This window comes from Nematostella vectensis, chromosome 11 (assembly GCF_932526225.1).
Source record: "Nematostella vectensis chromosome 11, jaNemVect1.1, whole genome shotgun sequence".
NCBI classification, from domain to species: Eukaryota; Metazoa; Cnidaria; class Anthozoa; order Actiniaria; family Edwardsiidae; genus Nematostella; species Nematostella vectensis.
In genome coordinates, this window is record NC_064044.1 from 7,628,948 (window position 1) to 7,652,963 (window position 24,016).

General features: G+C 38.5%; 2 protein-coding genes and 1 long non-coding RNA gene across 3 annotated transcripts; 2 read left to right on the top strand and 1 right to left on the bottom strand.

Annotated features, from left to right (window-relative positions):
- Window positions 1-1,469: 1,469 nt before the first annotated feature.
- On the bottom strand, window positions 1,470-9,789 carry LOC5518394 (zinc finger C2HC domain-containing protein 1A). The gene is made up of 8 exons (XM_001638295.3): window positions 9,681-9,789; window positions 9,535-9,611; window positions 8,796-8,936; window positions 5,349-5,612; window positions 4,549-4,708; window positions 3,804-3,977; window positions 2,380-2,638; window positions 1,470-1,898 (listed from the first exon to the last, which is right to left on the bottom strand). The coding sequence occupies exons 1-8, from the start codon at window positions 9,700-9,702 to the stop codon at window positions 1,622-1,624; spliced, it is 1,374 nt and encodes a 457-aa protein (XP_001638345.3). The 5' UTR covers window positions 9,703-9,789; the 3' UTR covers window positions 1,470-1,621.
- An 841-nt stretch (window positions 9,790-10,630) lies between these two features.
- On the top strand, window positions 10,631-12,412 carry LOC116602075. Its single transcript, XR_004290275.2, has 3 exons — window positions 10,631-10,800; window positions 11,196-11,496; window positions 11,996-12,412. It is a non-coding gene; the product is annotated as an uncharacterized LOC116602075 (long non-coding RNA).
- An 800-nt stretch (window positions 12,413-13,212) lies between these two features.
- Window positions 13,213-23,999, top strand: LOC5518393 (signal transducing adapter molecule 2). Its single transcript, XM_032363186.2, has 19 exons — window positions 13,213-13,371; window positions 13,452-13,536; window positions 14,190-14,265; window positions 14,908-15,006; window positions 15,420-15,499; window positions 16,243-16,303; window positions 17,081-17,186; window positions 17,529-17,566; window positions 18,142-18,207; window positions 18,930-19,033; window positions 19,318-19,412; window positions 19,886-19,963; window positions 20,071-20,102; window positions 20,240-20,327; window positions 20,912-20,966; window positions 21,489-21,551; window positions 22,135-22,246; window positions 22,902-22,976; window positions 23,052-23,999. The coding sequence occupies exons 1-19, from the start codon at window positions 13,329-13,331 to the stop codon at window positions 23,358-23,360; spliced, it is 1,665 nt and encodes a 554-aa protein (XP_032219077.2). The 5' UTR covers window positions 13,213-13,328; the 3' UTR covers window positions 23,361-23,999.
- The last annotated feature ends 17 nt before the right edge of the window (window positions 24,000-24,016 follow it).

The window sequence follows — 24,016 nt, forward strand, 5'->3', positions numbered from 1 at the left end:
GTTCACGCGTGTCCTTTTTTTGTCAATAACAATTGCTCACGCGCACCGTTCTTTGTTAATTACAATTGTTCACGTGCATCGTTCTTTGTCAATTACAATTGTTCACGTGCATCGTTCTTTGTCAATTACAATTGTTCACGCGCATCGTTCCTTGTCAATTACAATTGTTCACGTGCATCGTTCTTTGTCAATTACAATTGTTCACGTGCATCGTTCCTTGTCAATTACAATTGTTCACGTGCATCGTTCTTTGTCAATTACAATTGTTCACGTGAATCGTCCTTTGTCAATTACAATTGTTCACGTGCATCGTTCTTTGTCAATTACAATTGTTCACGTGCATCGTTCTTTGTCAATTACAATTGTTCACGTGCATCGTTCTTTGTCAATTACAATTGTTCACGTGCATCGTTCTTTGTCAATTACAATTGTTCACGTGCATCGTTCTTTGTCAATTACAATTGTTCACGTGCATCGTTCTTTGTCAACTACAATTGTTTACGTGAATCGTCCTTTGTCAATTACAATTGTTCACGTGCATCGTTCTTTGTCAATTACAATTTTTCGCGTGAATTGTTCTTTGTCAATTACAATTGTTTTACGTGCATAGTTTTTTGACAATTACAATTGTTTACGTGCATCATTCTTTGTCAATCACAATTGTTTACGCGCATCGTTCTGTCAATTACAATTGTTTACGTGCATCGTTCTTTGTCAATCACAATTGTTTTCGTGCATCATTCTTTGTCAATCACAATTGTTTACGTACACCGTTTGCAATCGTTTACTTGCTCATGCGCATTATTCTTTCTTTTAACAATCATATTTACAGGGGCGTAGCCAGGGGGGTGGCCCAGGCCCCCCTTTTAGCAGCCAAAAATATGGTAAACTTATGAGACATTAACTAAAATACAGGAGAAAATGCCTTGAAAAGTTTGAAAGGGCCTTTTGGGCCCCATCCTGTTAACAATCCTGGCTACGCCGCTAAAATTTTTCAATCTGGACGCTTTTGGATGTTTTATGTAGTCTGTATACATCAGTGTTGTTTGCTACAGTTTTTTTGGCTACCCTTTTCAGGGTTAAGTCATATGTGTATACGAAAGTATAAAATCCATGTTTACGAAGTAGTTTTATTGTCTAATATTTGCTGGTATTCAACGAATCAGATTTAAATATTTTATACAACGTTTCTATAAGCCTATGTTCAAACGTCGTATTATCATCAGCCGTATTCAATGTAAATGCATGCAAATGAATAATGTCGATTGTTTCATCTTAATTTGCACGCATTTGTATTGTATACGGCTCATAGATAATACGACGTTTGAACTTAGCCTTACTGTCTTAAAGCCGCATTATCACCAGTTTACTTCCGGAGGTCCGACGGAAACCTCAACCGTTAAAAGACAAAAGAATCTATTAAAATCCGAGATATTAAACAGGCCATCCGCTCTAAATTATCAATCACATCCTCAAAGAAACTTCCAATAAACACACTGCTTTCAATATTTTGAAACATTTTTCGCGTTTTCCGTTTAAAATCATCGGATATTGTTAGGTAATCGACCAGTAAACTGGTGACAATGCGGCTTTAAGTCATAATTACAGGTAAAGCATTATTTCAGAACCCAATCTGCAACCGTTTCATCCCGCATTCGCAACAAAACTTCGCGTTCGCAACCGGATATTTAGTCCCGCACTCGTGGCAAAACTTTGGCAGCTTCTTCGTACTGCAGTCGTTAGCCGTCGGTCTCTGTTCGTTCGCCGTCGGTCTCTGTTCTTTAGAGCCCGGGCGATGGACGGTTGCCCGGGAAGTGAAAGGGCTTTTAGCTTGACCATTGTCGTTGAGTCCGAAGTCGTCAAAAAGAGTCGGACTTGGATCTTTGACAGCAATATGACTGCAAACAAAGCGACGAGTGAGAATCGTCCATTGTTCAACAAACAGAATGCACTTGCAACCAAACTGAGATAGGTGCACAGGAGACTAGCACATAATAGAAAGTCTATACAGACACTTAATGATTTCGTCCTTATAAAGTGGTACCTTCTAAGTGGTACCTCTATCAAATTAGTCCAACCTCCATAAAGCGACCACTTGTCTCAGTGCCTGGGTTGGCAGCTTAATAGAGGTACCACTGTATCTATAGTAGATACCTTTATCAAGGGACCAGCATCCATAAAGCGACCACTTGTCTCAGTACCTATGGTGGAAGCCTAACACATGTACCACTGTAGTATCTCAACCACAGCTCATGTATTTTCCATTCAATTCTTACTTGTGCAATGGACTTACTTTTGAAACCCTTAGTAAAAAAATTGCCCTCGTGGAAAAGTTTGGAAACTGTAGGTAGATTCCTTAACCTCACTCATTCCACTTACCGCCGTCCATTTCTAGTTGAGCCTGAGGGTAACTGGTCAGCAGTGTCGGCAATAAGATCATTAGGACTGTCACGTGACTTGCCGCTGCCCGCGCGCCGTCCATGCTTGACTTCTCTATTCCGGGATGAAAGATCTTCTTCCGAGTCCACACGTGGCCGCCGACTGTGTCTAACATCCCTTGTCCTCTGCGGCGGCTCCTCGTCCGAGTCCAGGGAATCCAGGTAGTTTTCCTTACTCTTGTGCTTGGTCAAATACTGACCTGTGAGATATAGGGTGTGGCTTAGTGTTGATACAAGAAGAGAAAGCATTCAGGAGAACAGTCACAAGAGAGAAACGTGACAAAGTGTGATGATCACATGGCAGCTGCAAATACGGTTCAATTGATAAAAATCTGTAGAAGCCTTATCCTCCCTATGAGTATGTAGTCTCCCTCCAGGCGCGTACACAGGGGGGTGCGCAGGGTACAATGGGTCATTTCTTTTTAGGGAATCTTCAAATACTATGCTTATCACATATGGTACCTATAACTGCGCACCCCCCCTCGGCCAATCCTGGGTACGCGCCTGCCCTCGCAGCCGAGCAGCTGGAATGGTCATGCTAGTATGCACTTGAGCCAGCTCAAGTTTCGCCTAGAGTGATGAGCTGAGAACAGACACACGGGGGACTGCCTTATGATGTGCCGACAAGACTACTATCAGCAGGTGCATAGCGTACACAGAGGGGTATTCCTTACTAAGGAATCTTCTAATACTACATAAATACACAGAGGGGTATTCCTTACTAAGGAATCTTCTAATACTACATGAATACACAAAGGGGTATTCCTTATTAACTAAGGAATCTTCTAATACTACATGATGTTTTTTCCATACCTATACCTATGACTGAGCACCCCCCCCCCCCCCAGCCAATCCTGGGTACGCGCCTGTTTAGCACCTTTCTGGATTTCTGATAAAATACCCACACTAAATTATCAAAATTAGTAATGGTTGTTAGAGCTAGCAGGATAATTATTATTTTTATTAATTTATTAAATCATTCAATTTCCACTAGTTATACTGGTGCGGGAGGTACAACAGAGCTAGGCTCCAAATTGAGTATATTGTTAGTAAGCATTATAAGAACTGTCACTGGGGGTGGTCACTGCCAGAGGGTTTATTGGGTCTCCAGTGGTTCTTTTATGTCCCTTCAGTTCAGGATTAAAAAGATTAAAAAGACGGAACCTCGGTTTAGTGTCCTTATCCGAGAAGACTGGAACACGGGAAAATAAAATCAACTCACTTGTGACACAAATTCGAATCAACGCAGGAACCCAGAAAAAATCCCAAGTTTGAGCCAGGATTCGAACCTGGGCTACAGCCATGAAAGGCAAACGCGCTAATACACTAGGCCACCCGTGCTTCCCTCAAGAGTTTTCTGCTCACCAACAAGGCCATTCGACTCATCAGTTGCGTATCTTGTTCGGCTCGCCCCTGCTGATGATGCATGCCCAGCTGGTCTAGATCTGCTGCCTGTAGTCCTGCTCAGCTCAGATGCTTTAGTTGCTGATGCTGCTTTACGTGAATGCCCGGGCAAGGCAGCTGGGCTCATGGTATTTGCTGGGGAACCACAACATTTTTTTCTCAGTAAAAAAAGAGGATACTTATCTAGTCAGTGTAAAGAAGGGCTAGGGCTCAAATCAGCTTAAATGACTTGCACATACAGAAAAAGAAATAAAATGTCCTTTGAATAGAATTATGCTTGCCTTAGTGTGCCCCACTAATTGCCTATGATCTCTTTTCGACATTTTTTGCTTACACACAGAACATGCATACTTGTCTATAATACAACCCAATCTAACTTTTAGTCTCTTTTGTTCACTCCTTTTGCTCCAAGAATGGGCTGATGCATGGAAGGTGAAGCTACTCACTTTTCACAGAAGCATGAAGCATACAAATTAAATCTTATGGGGATTGGGGGATGGTTATTTTTGTGGTTTTCAAAGGGATGCAATTTGTCTTTAAAACACCTGTGTCTAAAACTTTAAAACACCTGTGTTTGGCTCCAGCCTGCCCAACTCTCCCCGACCTCCCTCCAAATCCTGACTAGGCAATAACAGTACAAAAAATAAAGTATCTGTGTCTGCCTTCAAATCCCCCCCCCCCCCTCCAATTGCTGTCTCCTACTCACTCTTTTTGTCGCTGGTTGGTAACGGCATATCATCATCATAGTTGGAAGGTTTGTATTCAGCTGTGCCTGGTTGTGGTTTACCAGAAATTTGCCTTGTCTTGCTTGCAGAGGCAGGTGATGACCCAGATGACAACCTTTTTCCAGGAAGAGGAGGCTTATACTGGAAAATATAACCATGTAAAATACCTGATTAACTGCTGTACTTGTTACTATTTACAGTATATATGCTTTTACATAAAACATAGAGTTTTGTATCGTAGTATTAAAGATACTGACTCTGCAAGGTAAGAACACTGTTATTTCAGAGACTAAATAAGAAGCATGATTCCTCTTTTTTTTGTGTTCATTTTTTGAGACTGTGATTTACAACTGACATACTGTGTTTTATGGCTTCCAACAGAGGCTAGTTTTAGCTTTAAACAGCAAAAAAATGTATCATTGCAAAATAAAATAATAATTGGTTTCATCCACAGTTCCATGTCTGGGAAAAAATTGAATAGGCAAGTACTCTATAAGCTAGAGAGGATTGACCATAAGTTCCCTGATAACAAATTGTTGACAAAAATTCACAGACATCAGGGCCCTAGCAGGGGGTGGGGCATTGGGGGCATGTGCCCCCCCCCCAATATTTAAAAAAAAATTATAAGAAATGACCAGTAGGAGCGTGGCCGTGCCCCCCATTATTTTCTTAATGTTTCTGTATTTTGCTTCCCCCAATACTTCGAGGCTTGTTACGGCCCTGGACATTGGAAATCTTCTCGTGACCCGCCCAAATATTCTTTCGAAACAGTCAACAGTACCTGGGTTCTAGCAGCCATCCTGCTTGCAGCTGTACATCCAGGAGATTTGCCAATGCGACTCTTCTGTTCCTTGCAGAAGGAGATGTGTCTTTCGGCCGCATGCTCATTAAACCTTCGGCTGCAGTGTGGGCATTGGACATAATCAGGGTTTATTGTGGGTGGAGGGGGTGGGGGTAATGGTTCCCCTCTCTTTACAGCTGTAGTGACTTGTCTCGCCGAACGCACAGTTGCCAAAAATTCTTCATGCTTTTGCTTCCAGTTGCTCTGAAAATAAAGTAATGAAACTGAAACTTGTCTGAGTCATTTCAAGCTTAAAATGCAAGTTTTTATACAGTAGCTGCTAAACAGAGGATTTTTAAACCCAAAACATGATATACATGATGGATTGGTTTAGATGGTTGATTGACTATGGGCTATTCCCAAACCATACAAGATTTTGGGATTTGTTGCTGTCATGCAACAATGAATTTGGCTATAAGGAAAATACAGCAAAATTAAACTTCAAATTTGCTACATTTTTAAGTGGTTGCCAAAAAAAAGATTTTAATAAACTAGAGTCAATAGGTTGACCATGTACACTTAAAAGAGACAACAGCTAAAGGGGGTCAAGTTAACAGTAAATACTGTTGACAGTAAAACTTTAAGAATCCTAGTGATTGACCTTTGAAAAGAGGGTTACAACTTAATCAAGGTTCAATGTTAGGTAAACAAACAGGCAAAGAATGCTTTGCTCTTCTTGTAAATCTCTTGGGAAATTGTTTTGCCATTCTTAAAGCGAGCATGTCAACAAATAAAAGCCTTGAAAGAACTTTCAAAGAACAGGATTACAAAGTGTGATATAAACTATTAGGAACTTCGAATAAATAAAAAAAAAAACCTGAATTTAGTCTGCCCTGAAGAAGTCTTATTAAAGACGAAAATTTGGCAGAGTCAAATTCCAGTTTTTGGTGTTTTGTATTCATTCTTCTGGTTCACGAACACAACTATTTGGGTTATTTGTATTTATTCATATTAATTTTCCCGAGGACTGATGGAGGAAGGTTTCTACAAGCTCATTTTTTTTCAGTCTGCCCTGAAGAAGTCTTATTAAAGACAAAAATTTGTCAGAGTCGAATTCCAGTTTTTGGTGTATTCCATTAGGAACTACAGTACAGAAACACATTATGCTTGACATAAGAGCTCAACTCTTACTTTTCCTCTATAATTAATAATATTGTGAGTAGTATTCTCTAGAATGGGGGGTACCACTTTATAATAATGACAGTATTCATAGACAATGAACTCTTTGTTTTAAAGGACGAGCGTCAAACTTGCAAGACGGGAAGCCTGTGTACTATTTTTCAAAAAAGCCAATCACAGACGTCCATTATACGAGAGTATCTGTAACCGTCGGAACTTGACATTTACCGTGCGGTTACAAAAAATGTAGAAACAAATGCAAAGGCAAAACTATCAGGTTCTGACAATAGCCAAAAAGTAGGCAAAAATAAATGGAATGAAACGAAAACGATCGAGCGATAGCAATGTGAGAACAAATACATGATGCAAGGCATGGACTTATAAGGATTTATAAACAAATTAAATAATAAATTTTAAGTGATAACAAACATAGTCAAATCCTGAGAAAAGGTAACCTAAACCAAAGGCTAGTTTTAAAAACAAAGTACTTACAAACGGTAAATCAAACTGAACACAACTGGCATGACAGGCCCGTACGGACAGCGCTCTAAGCTTGTAGCTTATCTCTGCTGACTGTCCTCCCTGAGCAACTGCATTTCTCGCTCCCGCATCACGCCTCGCAAGCAATGCGTCTCCTTTGCTCGACGGTACTAAAAAAACTAACAGATACTGTAAAAACAGCCGCTTTTTATACTCGCTTGGGGACGCGCATTCTTCTAGGGACGCTAACATTTACTACAGCTCAGATTATTCAGCGTCCATTGTCCTGTCAAATTTAGAAACTAATCTTCCTGGGAAATGGTAAAAGGACACTTACTTGATTCAATTAGCACTATCAAGCTATTGATACTAATCTAAAGGAATTTGTAAACATGTTCATTAAATCAATGTTCTTTCTGTACTTTGATTGTTCTTTCATGGGGTCACATCCACCCCTGCCTTTCTGTGCTTACTAACAGGACAAACAAACATCATTTTATCACGATAAGAAAACAGGATATGATTAATTTGAGCACGTTGAAAGTAAATTCCTAAACGTGTACGGATCAAATTAGAATCACGTTTGAGAAACAATCTGTAAAATACGTAAAACAATTATAATCGCAATCCAAAAATCGCTTCTATAAAATCTTAGCAAAATCTAAAATAACGCAAAATACCACCCGGTCACACATCGGGTAACAAATATTGCAAAAGAATCGCGCCAGTTTATCCTTACTGTTTGTTATCACTCAAACACCCTGAGAAATCTCTTATTTCTTGATGAAATAAGCTTCTATATGTTTTCAGCGCTTGGAGAGGTCCCTGGAGGCCATATCGAAGACTCTAAGGCAATGTCACGGTTTGTATTAGATGTTTATTTCGTTGTAAATTCCAGAGTTAAATGCTCCGGAGCTTTGCGTTGCTGAACAAATAAATAACACTTCTCTCTACTAACAAAACATGTCTAACTTTGCCGGTTATCATTCCAAGGTGATGACTGTGACTGTGACTAGAAATATTAGCAGAGACCACCAGTAGCAAAAATATCTAAAGGAAGAGAGAGATAAAGGAAAGACAAGGGAGAGAAAGAAAAAGCAATACTCGAACGGAGAAAATGACATACATATACGTCAAGTTGTTTAAACAAATGCAATAAATAAACCTTGGACTAAAAGCCTTACCAATGATATTATTCTTGTCAGCATTGAATATTCAATTACCCTTCTAATAAAGATACTGTGTACTTGCTTGGATCCAAATTAATGCCTAATTTGACTTGCAATAGTGATTGCTTGACCTCTGCTCACTTTCTAAACCTCATGCACGACTTCAAATTTCATGTCACTGATTTTTTAATCAGAAAATGAGTATCCTTGAAAATAAAATGCTAGCTAATAAGAAAAAACATTGTTCGAAACAAAAACTTGGATTTAGTTTTTGGATGGGTAGTAAAACAGAGAGAATTATGAAGATTTATCAATGGCACTTTTTCCGTTCTCAGAGATCGATCCAGGCAATCCATTTCGGAAGGCTAGAGAAGGCTTGACGCTCCTCCTGTGAGATGGATTCCTTTTTACCTGATGCATTCTAATGAAAGTGGAGTGGGGGGGGGGGGGGGGATACACAAATGTGTGGTGTTTTTTGGTCCTAGACTAGGAGATTTGGCTGAAAATTAGAAGTCTACAAAATTTTGCTCAAATCATTATAATTAGAGATTATCTTATAAACAGCAAACATCACACATTAATAAGCAAACATAACACATTATCTCATTCCCATACTTACCCTCTTAGGTTTTAGCTCAAGAGCTGTGTTACTGGGTTTAGATTTCAATAAAGAAATATCCACAATCCCCTCTGTTCTTTTCTTACTTGAGTCAAACTGTTTACGTTTTTTCAATTTGGTGCATATCTTTTGGTGACGAGCCTGGAATTTCAAGACAAATAACACATTGTAATTTATGGATATATTTATAGTAACATTATCAATCTACAGTATAATCTTTTTTTTTATATCATGTGAAATAAATGATCTGTTTTTGTTTATCCAAAACAACATTATTAGCCCAAATCACTTGTCCAAAAATAAAACACTAAAAATACAAGGAAAAAGGTTCTCTTAGCAGGGCTGGGAAAACACTTTCAATTCCAGCCAAAGATTTAATTATGCCAAACTACAGCATTATGCAGTTCAAGGGTATTTTTTAGTATTTTGTTTGTTATAAATAGTTTTAATATTTAATTCTATTGGCTTATAATTTATAGGAAAAAGGCAATTCTTACTTTTAAGAAGTAGGAAAAAGCCATTTAAGAGTTATGAAATAAATAAGTACAATATATAACAGCTGCAGTAGCAATAAAACAATAAAGAAACTCTGCCATATAACCTGCGCCATATACATACCTTTGGTAAAGCTTCTCGCCCAATACAAGATCAAATAAAAGAAAGTTATCATGGCACGTGCAAATTATAAAGTAAACTTCGGAAAAAAAATCTAAGCGAATGGAAATGTAACTATACTAACCAGAGTATCTGTATTAAAAGTTCGTCCACAGTTTCCGCAAGGTTCCAGTCGAACGGGCGGTCCTATATCGCTAAAAGCTGGAGCAAAAACAAAAATAGGGATATAGAAGAATCAGTTAGCTATGGATAAGCGAAAAGCTGACCTACCCTCCAAATAATCGTCGTCCATTCTCGTATATTCACGTAGGTGACATTTCTGTTGAAGGCGCCATCTTGTTGTTTAGTGCCAAGGAAACGCTGAGCCCGAGAGCCGCGGGCTCCAAAACACAGGTAACCCAAATCTACAGTCTGGGTTTGCTTTTTGTCTGCCCGTCTTTATTCATTAATTTTTTAGGGGGGGGGGGGGTAGGGGGATAATTGCTGGCGATCAAAGATTGTGTCGTTACTGTTGTATGTATGGAAACAGCTGAGTTAAAAAAAGGAAATGCAGCAAAGCTTTGCGTTTTTGGAAATAAAGACACCAGCCTTTCCCTCCTGCTTACACAAGTGCGTGCTTTCTGCCTTTGCCGTCTATCTGTGCCCTGCTATGTTTCCGTTTCGTTTCTGGTGCCATTGCATCGCCTTGAAAAGGGGGGGGGGGGGGGGGGTAAATAGGTTTTCGGATTGGATCAAGAAAATTTTAGAAAAAAATAGCTATTTAAGAAAAAAAAAATGGAACGGATTGTGGGATCCATAAACGTACCGGATCACGGATCTATTGAGGATTTAACGTCGGATTTCAGATTCTAATAATCGTGACTGAGCGGATTTTGCCGTCTTTATTACTTAGTAAAAAATAGCCTGCTAGCCGGCTCTCCAGAGTTTCCGGATTCCTGTGGCGAGATCTCCCGAGAGCCGGCTAAAACTAATCACAAATTTGATTTTCAAATTATTTTACTTCCTTTATGCGTAGGGGATTCAGGTTGAAGCAAGACTTTGTGCGTATCGGCGGAAAAAATTGAGCGGATGGGCGGATTTGAATACCCCTTCCCCCCCCCCCCCCCCCCCCCCACCCAACCACCATATTCACGCGCGGAACGGTTACTACTGGTCAGCTGATGTGTCACGTCACGTTTTCCACGGCAGGTTGTCAGACGGACTGACAAGTCACATGACCGCATTGTTTTTCCGTAAGCCAGGGATCGTGTATTCGAGCACGATTTATCTGCAGTAAACAATACAAACTCTACCATCCCGCATTTTTAACTAAATTTCAGCTTGTAAAAAGTGCACTTGCCTATTGATAACAAGTCACTAGCAAGAACGGTCATTTCATCGTTAATATAAGGTAAATAAGACATTTCAACAGGCTGTGTTTCTGTTGTTCAAATTACTTTGTACTCCTGTACTGGTACAACAAAACAAAGAAGGCAACCTAGAGGATTACATAACAAGTTGCTTTTTTTTGCTGTTTTTATCATCTTAAATGTTTCCATAACTCGAAAGTATATTCTAGATTTTATTACATGCTTGTTTCTCTTAGACTTTCATTTGCTTTAACAGATTTTTGTTATTTTCTGTGTTGTTTATTTTTGAGCGATTGCGCGCCTATCAATTTTGAGTACTAGAGGTTATCCTTTCCGTTGTTGTTTTTATTATACCATAGGACTCTTTTTTATAACTTGTTCAAAATATTATAAAAGGGTTCCAACAATGATGTTATTTTATTATTATTTTTTGCAGTTCAAAAGCATAGAATGGGTTCTATCCCAACAGTCAGCCAACATTATGCTCGGCTAATATCGAGACGAATGCGCAAAGAAAATCTAGAAAGTGTCATGGTCTCAGAAACTACACAGGAAAACAAAATCAATGAACATGAATATCTAACAAGAACGACTTCTCCAAGACCCAGGAGTGTTTGGGACTTGAATAAATGGTTATTGCCTAGAGGCCATCTTGGTGTTTTAATGGCGAAAACTTCAAACCTTCCGCAGCCCCCGTTGTATGTTGAAGTCAACTTTCCAGAAGAATAAACTTTTAGGTAAAATGTTTGATAGGGTATAGAAGTTAATCATATTATTGATTGTATTTAGAGTTCTTATATATGCATACATATTCTTTTTATAATCGTATTGTATTCTTTCTTCTTCGGAAACAACAACACCAAAATGACCCGGAACACGCTGTGATCACATGCCATTACCGTGCTTTCGTCTATTGTTATGAGATAGTGGTTGGCTTAGCCTTTCCATCGTCGTTGCTAAACATCAAGAAATTTTGGCGTCACCGTCTTCCCGAAAGTTATTCTTTTATAGTTTTTGCTTAACTTTTAGCATTGAAAAATTAAATGTTGCACATGTATTTGATACCCATAAAGCATTGCAGGTTACGATGTATGTACAGCCTTACATTTAAAATAGCTATATTAACATACGTCTGCAGCCGAAGGCATGTTGTCCAGAATTGCAGTGTTTGTAAAATGCTGATGTTCTTATATCAGTGCATGTATGTAATTGTCTATCATTTTAAATTGTTTATAGGTCCGAGAATGAGAAAAAGATGAATACAATTGGGAGCAGCACCTGTAAATCCCCCCTGAGGAAGAGGAAACAGTGTTGGACCAAGGAGTGGCATGAGACAATCCCCTAACAGTTAGGAGGTCCTTGTTACCCTGGTTTGACCAGGATAAAATCTTGTGCCACAACAAGAAATCACAAAATGAAACACACATGGATGATATGTTGGCTATGAAAATTCCACATGCACAAACAAAAGTGTAGTCAAAATGTGGAAAAAAGCATCTATAAATGTTATTATCAGGGATGTGGTATTAAATATTGTAAAAAAGATGTGTGTAAAATAATCAAGAAATATTTTGTTCAATTATGTAATGTATATATCTTTTTTTTTTATAAATTGTATATAGGGATACCTGAATAAATCTTAGAAAAATTGAAGAGTGTGATTCAAAGCCTGATTTATCAGGTACTTTGAGTTCTTTAACTTCACCTTTTCCCACATATCTGGTTGCCTTTGTGGGAATAGGAAGTGAAGGAAACTACATCTGAGCATGTGGTAAACCAAGCCATTAACAAGCAGGATATCAACTCACCAAAGAAGACCACAACAGAAACAAAATAATTAAGCGGTCCTTGGTATATACATTCAACCCATGTTGAAGACTCTGATGTTCCTTGTGGGTTTACTGTGGTGTTGCAGGTTTCTTGTGATCTCTGTGACCTTATCCTACCCCACCCTCCTTTCAGGGCGGCTTCGCCAAAGGCAGTAGGATAGCAGTGTTTGTTAGGTAATTCTTATAAACATTGAAATTCCCTTTTACTTTCTTGAAATGTGTCTTTGTTTTGTGACATTCTCTCCTTATGTTTACCGTGAAACCCAGTTAAGTAACATTGGATAATCTTAGATACTACCTTGCGGTACGTGAACAGTCCCCCATGCCTTGCAAAATGTACTTGGCTATTTCGAATTTGTTTACTACTCACAGGCTCATATCCCAGCCTGTGAAGGGTTGTCATATAAAATAGCCAAAGCAGCCCATTTGAAATATATTTTTTTATTTCCTTTTCTTTTTGCCAAGGCTTATGTAAAGGATTTTACTAATCGTTTTGCTTGTGGAATCAATCTCGTTCCCAGACGTACCTTGGCATTAAGGTACGCGGGCCCTGGGAACGAGGTTGTGGGTCGGTCAAAAACAAAACAAACCGGAAGTGGTAAAGTAATTCCGGTCAGCGGTGTAACCATTAGAGCGGGGGCGCGCGTGACATCATGGGTATTATTATTGCTCATCACAAGAAGAAACACCGACCTAGAATCTCAAATTGTGCCGAGATATAGCACAAAAAATACACCAACATGCCGCTTTTTTCAAGCTCCTCTCCTTACGACCAGGAAGTTGGTGAGAAATAAGCTTAATTCAATGATTTATACTATAGAAGTAGGGATTAAACTACGTGAAATATTATTTTCTCTTGGTAGAAAAAGCTACAAGCGAACTAAATACCACCGAAGACTGGCAAATTATCATGGAAATTTGCGATAAAATTCCTCGATCTCCTAACGGGTAGGTCTCATATCAAGGTACTTGACATTCTATTAGTACAATTCTCCTGTGTTTTCCTAAAATATAAGTGCAAATTGTGTTAAAATGTGTTGTTGATCATCTACGCAATTTTTCCATGTCGTTGATAAATTTTGTGTCGCTTTGTTTAGTTTCAACAGTAAAATTCGTTATTACATGATTTCTATATATATTTTTGATTAGGCAATTACTCCTTCAGCATAAAATATCCAAGTAAAACTAAGAAAATATTCTACAGACTACATACTGATGTACATATTAGTTACCTTTATTCAACTAGAGACACTTGTTGTCTCTGATGACATGCTTGAAAAAAAAGCTTGCATTTACTATTTACTGTTATATTCCTTAAGGCTTATTTTCACTAGGGAAGGAAAGGGAGAAGAAAGGTGAGACAACATGCTTAAAGCATACATGAAAATCAACGGAAGCAATGGAGCGAGAAAGGAAAAAAAACACAGTTCCTTTACTTCCTTGTCCACTTTTGTCTCATTTGTTTCACGCATGCTCAAACTTTGACGTCTCTACTTCCTTTCCCATTTCAATTCTCTTTGCTAGTGAAAAGCCAGCTTACATACAATTATATTCTCTTTTACTTCCTTTTTTTAATGTTTAACATCTTTTTATTTTCTCAGGCCTAAAGATGCTTTGAGGTCAATTATGAAGAGAGTGATTCACCGGAACCCCCACATTGCCATGCAGGCTCTGACAGTAAGTAATATACAGGTGATGCCTGATAATATAAGCACAAGTAGCTTTGGTCATCATTGAAAACTTTATGGTGACTAGAAATCGAAAAAAAAAAAGCAATTAGAAATAAAAATGCAAAACAAATTACTCATGGGGGTGGGGCATTTGAACACCTTTCGTCTCCACCTGGTACCACAAACCCAAAAATATACATGAAAAATAAACACAATGAGATCAAGATACTCAGGCATTGGTCTAAGGGATTAATGGTATTGAAGACATGCATCCAACCAAGATGATAGCAACTACTTTTTAGCCAAATAATAGCTCAGGTTCTTAGAAAAATCTCAAATTGAAGATCATTCAGAATTGAGCTTCTATCTCTTATGGGCCAGGGATTGGGTTTTTTATATATATAAATAAAGATCATTGATTTGAACAAATTTGATTTTGATCAGATATCGCATGATTCTTTTTATCCATAGGTAAGGAATTTCCCTGTCATTAGAACTCATTCTCAATCCAGAGGTCGGGAATTTCCTGAAAAAAAAAAGTGAAACAATGTCAAATTCTCACATCTACTTCCCCTCCGTCTTTACAAAGCCAAGGGGATTCCTGTTCATCCACAGTTTGTCCCAATAAAACATTGTTTTTTTTTTGTAGCTGTTGTCTGCTTGTGTCAATAACTGTGGGAAAGTCTTCCATCTTGAGATTTGTTCGAGAGACTTTGTCAGTGAAGCTAAGAGTATTCTACTCTCAAGGGTAAGACTGTTCCCCTGTATCTCTCAAAATAGAAACCAAGATTCACTAAATGCCGAAAATACTGTAAGAACCTATTTGGTGCACTGATAATTTAAGGTCGTTATTTGGGAAAAAGGGTGTTGTAAAAGCTGTAAATTGAATTTTCATTTTTATTTGTTGTTCAGGCGGAGAGTTTTTATTATTGGTTTTCTTTTAAATCACACATCTTTACACTTTTCTAGCATATAACAAAATGCATATCAGTATTGTAAGAAGTTTTCAAAAACAGATAAAAATAAGAGAGCATTTCTTGAAGTCACTTATAGAGAAATATCTAAAATTATTCTGTACAGTAATGTCTTTTTTATTGTTGAGTGGAAATTGTATACAAAGTAGAGAGTGATTGTTTATTGTCATCCCATTTGTTTATGCAGACCCACCCTAAAGTTATGGACAAGTTTAAGGAGTTGATCAAGGAGTGGGTCAACATGTTCAAAGAGGATCCCCAGCTGAGGTAATGCATTTTGGACTTTTGAGACTCTGGACGCTATACCATTTCAGACACACATGCACCTTGTTCCTACATTACGAGTCATAACTGATTTTTGGTAGATTGTCAATCAGACTTTCAAATTCTTCTTATTAATATGCATCTCTTGAGCTTTATACCAAGCAACCAATTTAACTTGCAGGCGTGTTCCAAAGATTGGCTGAGGGGGGTGTGCAGTCATAGATATCACTTGGAAAAACCATAGTATTGAAAGATTCCTTAATAAGAGATAACCCACTTTTTGGCCGCCAAGGGGGGTGTTCTCGCACTCTGCGCACCCCTTGTGTATGCGCCTCTGTCCAGTGAATTGCTTTCCTAACTACCTTAAATATACTAAAAACAAGACAAAGCAAGCAATTGAATAAAGTTTGAATTGTTTATGAGCTTTCCAGATTTAGAGTGTATTTGTATATGCACATGTCTTGTCTGATTTTGTGTCTAAAAACAGGTATACAATAGGCAGCATTTGTAATAAAAAAATTAACCTTTTTATAGTGAAATATGTTGTTTTGTGACCTTGACAACGTCCAAAATCCGTGTGTTATTTGGAAATAGTGTGTAGTCCATCAACCATATTAAATATAAGCTTTCTCTTTTTTGGATGGCAAGGTTTCTTACCCCAACCAAAGACTTATTCATACTTACCTCAGTTTGAATGCATACATCAATTATTTTTAATAGTGTTTGTTTCCTGTTTGTATTTTCAGTTTGATTTCTGTGATGTGTGAACAACTTAAGACTGAGGGGGTGGACCTTGGTGTAGTACAGGTAGATGTAATTATGATGATAATGGTGATTATGATAATGATGACTGGTGATGACAGTGATGACGAAGACAGCGATGATTATAGTGTGGTGGTTATGGACATACTATGTAAGAAATGATGATAATAATGATGACCCTGATGATAATGATTATGGTTGACATTGAAGACAATTTACAGGTGTTGATGATTGGTGATGATTATGATGATGATGAAGATGATAATGATTATGATGTCAGTGATGACAAGGACAGCAATGATTATAATGTGGTTGTGAAGATACTATGTAAGGAATGATAAAAATGATGACATTGGTGGTGATGATGATGGTTGACATTGAAGACCATTAAACAGGTGTTGATGATTGGTGATGATAATGATGATGATGAAGATGATAATGATTATGTCAGGACAGCAATTGTTATAATGTGGTGGTTGTGAAGATACTATGTAAGGAATGATGATAATGATGACCTTGGTGAGGACCATAAACAGGTGTTGATGATTGGTGACGTTGATGATACTGGTGTTGATTATAATGAATTTGATTATTTGGATATTTGTTAGACAGGACCTTAAAGATAACACAGAGAAAACTGGATACTCACTGATAAATATCCACATAGCAACCAACTGTAATCCAACCAAAATAGCGTTACCCATTTTTGTGTGTTCTATTTAGAGCGTCACTGATAGTTCATATTGATAATGGTCGTTATGTCTCCTGCTACTGAAATGGGCAGGATGATGCAATTGTTGATGTTTTGGTCCTGTGTTACAGACAACCTCCAAAACTAGTAGTAGCAGCAGTAGTAGTATGAAATCCTCACCAGCAAGTTCCTCGGCCGCATCCTCACTATCCCAGGAAGAGGAGGATTTAGCTAGAGGTATGGAAACCTTATGGGCTACACAGGCGTGTAGCTAGGTATTGCTGAAAAGGGTACACAGTTATAGGAAAGCAGGATATTTGACAAATCCTTTTATAATAAAGAAATCACCTACCCTCTCATTGATTATGAAGGTATTGTTTTTTTTCATAAAGAAAATGGGAATGCTTTGTTGTTATCTTGAACAAGATCATAAACTTTTGAAAAAAAAATCCTCTTTAAAACCTGGCCTTGATATGATTGGTGAAGTGTCAATGACAATAACAATGTGTTTTGCGTATGTGTATTGTGTATTTCTGTTGATTTATGGTGAGTTTCATTCAATGTTTTTCTTGTTTTCAGCAATTCAGTTGTCTTTACAAGACTCTGAAGGGTCAAAGGTAGGTATTTTGTTTCGTAATCTTTTTCAGGGAAATGGGAATCTGGGCAGTTTAAAAAGCAGGGTACCAATGTTTATTCACTGTTTTTTTATCCTCAAGTCCTATTATCCTTATTTTTTACCTCAAGTTATTTTTTCTCTTGTGAAATTTTAATCAAAATGTCTTTGTAGAGTTCAATATGGTAGTGTATCTTCAATTGTAGGGGGAGCATAATCCAAAATTTCCATTTTTAATACAAATCCGAAAATACTCTTACTAAAAAATAGAACACCTACAGTATGGCTTTTAATTTTTTTTTTTTTTTTATAAAAAAATCAGCAGTATTTCCCTTTGTTCCAGAGGTTTTTTTGCTTTACTCGTCCCCCATTTAAACAACTTCTTACTCAAATTGCTTAAATTCTAAAAAAAAAAAATCTGTCTAAAAACAGATTACTCATATTCGTACAGTACTATTAATTATAAACCAAAGCCATATGAGGAAGGTACCTTTCAAGTTGCTGAATTCTAAAAGAATCCGTCTTATTGCAAAACAAATTACCATCTTCTGAACACTCTCATTGTTATAACTGTTGCAGCCTAAAGTATCAAGTTTGTACCCATCAGCAAAAGTACCATCGCCAACACCTATTAGAAGGGTGAAGGTAATTTGTTTGATATTTGTTTTCTTTGTGTTTTTGATGTTACCTTTTTCCAGTACAATAAATAAATGACTCTGCTATGTAAGCACTCTTCCATACACAGAACTGGTAAAAAAATGTAATAAGACTCCAGTCCTCAGATCCTTGAAACACTTATTTGGACATACTAAATGTCAACTATGAAAAAAAAAAAAAAAAAGAAACTGTAAAACATTAACTAATAGCAAATTAGTTATTGTGCTACCTCAGTGTTTTGAAATAGTGCATATTTCTACCCCATCCACGGCTTCCATGTTTTCACTGTCATTTTATAAACCATTTGACTGCACACAGCAAGGGAATTGATCGGCCATGGTGTATGATTGACTATAAGTTATTACCTGTTGAGAAAAGGATTGAAGTACTGGCAGTCAGGAAACAAGAATTTGGTCATAAATCAAAATCTGATCAGGGAAATAAATCAGGGTTTAAGTTGTATGCTATATCACTGAGAAAGCAGAGTAGTTTCAGTGACATTTAGAGCATCAGCCTTCTCTTCTGCTCTATGGATCAATGCTTGTAACATCAGTGAAGCTACTGTACTCTGTTTTTATAGTGGCTCAACCTTACATTGTTTATCTTGATTTCACACCACCTTCACAGACTATCTAGTTTTATTAGTAGTCTTGTAGTTATACCAAGTCAACTACTAACTAATGGTTACTTGTTAATGATGAACTTTTTAGATGCAGGAGAGAAAAAAGGTTCGAGCTCTGTATGATTTTGAGGCAGCTGAGGATAATGAACTGACCTTTAAAACTGGAGATATAATATCTATCTTAGATGACAGGTGAGATTCCAGTACTTTCAAATCATGTCTTTATTTTAAACCTTTTTTTTAAATCTGAGCAATGAAACAATTGCTGAGAATTTTCAGATTTTCTAAAATTCTAATAAAGACCAATTTCTGCAGTGGCAAAATTGGTGGAATTAAAGGCTTTCCAGTTGGTTTTCCAGAAATAGGGATTTCAGGGTATTGGGATTCCTGTGGTTCCAAGGAAAAGAGGCTGGGTTGGGAAAGTAAAACAAGTCATTTTCCCATTTATTTACTTAATAATGATCTTCTTTCTTCAGTGATGCTAGTTGGTGGAAGGGAGAGACCCCAAATGGCACAGGATTATTCCCATCAAACTTTGTCACCTCTGATCTTTCAGAACCTCAATCCCCCAGTAAGTACCCTACACCCTTAACACAGAGGTGGATCCAGTATCAGGATCCCAAAGGGGGAGGGGGGAGCAAAGCAAGGGTTTCAAGAAAGGGGGCCTTGACTAATTGTTCTGCTGTCGATTTCTTTATATTTCTTGTTATTTTTAAGCCAAATATCGGAAAATAAAATAGGGGGGCACAGAGTGGCCTGCTTGGCCCACCCCTAGACACGCCCCTGCCCTAGCATACCCATGGCAGTATCCCACTGTACACAGTCCACGCCCTTTTATGTGGCTACATAAATTTTAGACGTTGCCCCATGTTCACTATGCCCTTTCTTCTGTTTATCTGTTCATTGATTATGTTGAAGATCTCCAGATAGCAATGTAACTCCAGTACTTTTATAAACAGCATTTTTTTATGGTGTGAATGCAGCAAAGGGAATTTTTCAGTCATTGGTTAATATGAAGGCCTACCAACTGTATTTTGTTTACAGCTGTTCGAGCAGAAAAGGTAGAAAAGAAAAAGAAGGTCCGGTGGGCCGATGCAGCGGCTAGGCAAGAAAATCTCCCTAGTAAGTCTTTGCTTTCAGTTGTTGCTTAAAACTGGCTCATAAAATAATAATGTATGAAATTGCACTTGATGTTTGTAGTTCTCAACTAATTTCTATTTTTATCTTAGAAGAGCAAGTTGTAAAGCCAAAAATTGATGAGGTTAGTATGTGTAAAAATATTGTTGTTCTTGCCTTTTTTTATTCCCTTTTATTCACAATTCAAAAAAAGTGCCCTTTAGCTCAAAGTGGGCCTATAGATAAAATGATGTATCATCTAAAAGTTGTCTTGTCTTGCAGGACAAGATTGAGGAGTGTCTGTCAATGTTAAAGGCAGCCAGTGTGGAAGGGGACGATGAGCAGGAAGATGCAATAATTGATCTTGAATGTAAGTTAAGATGGTCTAAGGGATGATGTAAGGGATGATAAGTGAAGCATGTGAGAATATTAGTACTGTAGCAGCCTTCTCAAAAAGATTTTTAGGAGCAGGTCATTCTGTGTTGGGAGGCTGTTTAGGAAGCTGAAGGTTCCAATTTCCTTGGCAATAACAAAACAAAAATAGTTATCTTTTGTCTATATGGAGACAGTCAAATCTCCAGAGAAGGTGGCTTGTCAAGCCAGCAGCCGGCGGGTTTTGAAAAGGCTGCTGTAGTGTCCAAAGAATTCTGGTGTTTAAATAAAAAAGGTGCAAAATGGTCCAAGGGGAGGGGAAGGTAGTGCAGGGGCTATGGTGTGTGTTTGTGTGTGTGTGTGTGTGTGTGTGTGGGGGGGGGGGGGGGGGTAGGTAATGTCCATGAAAGGCTTAAAAGGGTGGACAAGGCTGGGTTGCAGGGGTAAAGGGAAGGGAAGGGTAGTGTACAATTCAAGTGAGGTATAAGGGAACGTTAGTGTTCAATAGTTGTTTCACATATTATATTCCCTTTCATTTTATGGGGGTCTTATGGCCAATCTTGTGATGTCTTTGTGTTGCAGATGCTTGCCACAGTATGGAAGAAATTGTCAACAAAAAGATTGAAAAGAGCAAAGCGTAAGATGAGAGTGTTCTTTAAATTCATGGGTGGTAAACTCTGCTGCATCTGCTTTGTGAAGATGGAGGGTGGAGGAACCCGGGGCCACTGTTTATCTTACCTAAGCTGTAGTAGCATAGCCTCGCTCGCAGGTGTTTTAGGCAGGCGTCGCTCCCTCCCCCTCCACGTTTAGCGTTCACTACTTGGCTATATAGTCTATGCGAAGGTTGAAGAATACATCGCACTTCTTCCTTCCAAACTGCAATATTGATTCGGCCTGGAAGAGATCCAATTTTGTAAGTAAGTCAGGGTACAAAAACCAGCCTTCCAGAAATTGGAAGGCTACTCTTGATTGGTCAATCGCTTGGAACACAAAACCCTGCTTGGTGAAGCAGGCGTTTGTGGAGGGGGAGCGAGCGACGCCTGCCTAAAAACTCCTGCAAGGGAGGCTAGTAGTAGCATTGCTGTATTTAAATGACTAATGTATTTTAAAGCTGTTTGTAGTAACATGTGTGTAGTAATGTACCACTTATTGGTTGCAGGAAGCATCAAGATTTGTCATCTCTGAATGAGCAGTATTTACAGGCTCTAGCCCTATACCAAAAGTAAGCAAAATAGTCTGTCTCTATAAATACTGCAAAAGCATCATCAACCCAATCCATCACTATTATGATCATCATCATCATTATTACAATAGATGGGGGTACTTCCCCCCCACTTTAAAAATTCAGTGTGGAGTACCCCCCACTTTTCTGAGTGGATATCGGGTTATTTTTCAAAGGTTGAACGTGCGATTTGAAATGTATAGAGGGTTACGTTGTAGAAATCGAGACTATGTTCTACAACTGAATATAATCTACAGCCTAAATTAGACTGTACACAGACATCGTTTGCATTCATTTTAAGCAGAACTCTATGTCAAACCCTCTCCCTGGAACTACCATCCCTCCACCACCCCTAACCCTCTCCCTGGAACTACCATCCCTCCACCACCCCTAACCCTCTTCCTGGAACTACCATCCCTCCACCACCCCTAACCCTCTTCCTGGAACTACCATCCCTCCACCACCCCTAACCCTCCTCCTGGAACTACCATCCCTCCACCACCCCTTCTCCCAATTTCCGCCTCCCCACTTTTGAGACAACTCCAGCCCACCTGATTTCCATTAATGCTTGCTCCTTTTCCAGATTAATGAAGGAGCCACTCCCTATTCCACCAACACCTACATATAACTACAGCACAAGGCCTCAGGCATATGGCTATCAGCCAACTTCAGTAGCTCCACCGCAGTACCAACAGGTGTGCAATTTATTCTGATCAATAAGGGTCTGTATATACTAGAACAAAAGTTTTGATAATTTCAATAAAAAGCACTCCTATCTATTGCAAATGGAAGCAAAAAAGCACTCCTATCTATTGCAAATGGAAGCAAAAAAGCACTCCTATCTATTGCAAATGGAAGCAAAAAAGCACTCCTATCTATTGCAAATGGATGCAATGTGCGCTTTTATGAGTTATGACATGAAGTTGACTTTTGTTGAGCAATTGGTGTGAAGAAACAAAAGGCGTCCACACTACCAACATTTTAGTGGCCCCTGAGGTAAAACACTGGCTTCGTTAAAGTTTGGCAAGTCTGACAATTTTTGGTTTAAACGTTGGCATTTAAAAAGTTTGTATTGATAGATACGTTTGCAAAACTAACAATCCCATTGCAAATAGGCCCTAAAGTATAAAAATTTCAAGAGTTACTTAAGTGAGCTCTTGTGCCATCAAAAAAGATTAAGTAGTTGTCCATGAATCAAAGTGCTATTGTGATCACAATTTTAGGTCAACATTCTTTGCAGTGCTTTTCTCTATGGAGTCATAACAAGTGCAGAATTTTTCTTGATGACGCTGACGCAAAATGCTGATTTGACTGTTTAACAAAGCAAATTTGTTTTTCTCACTTGTGCAGATTTATGGTCCACCACCTCCAGCATATCCACAGGCATCCCAACTACCATACAGTGAACCTTCACAAGCTGCAATGGTGAGCTGATACTGTTTCAGTGAAGTACATTGGGGGGTATTTATGGCACTTAAATTATTTACCTTTGTCATTCAGAGTGCTGGGTACTCCAGTCTAGGACCCGGCCAGCCTGCCTATCCCAATCACATGGCAGCATCTCAAGGTGCCACGCCCAATGGTTACCAGCCCCCATCCCAGCAACACCTACCACAGGCACCCCAGCAGCCCATGTCTGCACCACAGCAGTACTACCCACAGCATCAAGCACAGCATGCGTCTTACACTCAAGGGTTACCTCCACCATCAGGTCAACAGTACCCGCCGCAAGCTACATCCGGGTACTCGTCAATGGGTTCAAACGTCCCTCAGCCCCAAATGGTTTACAGCCAGCAGCCACTGTTATGATAACACTGTGGTTTGAACTGGTACAATGAATTTTAATACTACAAAATATATATGGCTAAATGGTGCATTATAAGAATGGATGTACAGAAATATGTTCTCCAGCTTGAAAGACATAAAAATATTTGCCCATTTGAACACCCAGATTTGTGGGTGGGGATTGAGGTACACTGGCCCCAACCAGTCCCCTGGATTAAAGGGGGGGGGCACTGGTGCCATCTGGAGCCCTGAATAATATGCCATTGCTTTGCTAGATTTTTGATGCAGCTTTTTTATAGAATGGAATCAAACTGAATTCTGCTAAATCTGGAGCTACTTATCACAAAAAAGTTGCAAGCCTGTGAGAATACAGGTTCTTGTGGTTTGAATGGGAGCCATCATTTGTTATAGACTCGTCATGATTTAAAAAAAAGTAGTCTTTGGGTAACACCTGTAAATTATGCTACCTTTTTAAAAATTATTGATTTGTTGGATTTGCAGTCTTTAGTCAAATTCAGGCGTTAACAAGGATCGTGGCTTAGCCAAGCTAGGACAAGTAAACATTGTGGCAAATGAAATTATGCACCAAAGCACAACGATCTTTAGGTATATACTTAGGAGTAATTAGTGATTGACATTGTAAATAAACTGATAATAGTTGAATAATGCATTGCTATGTG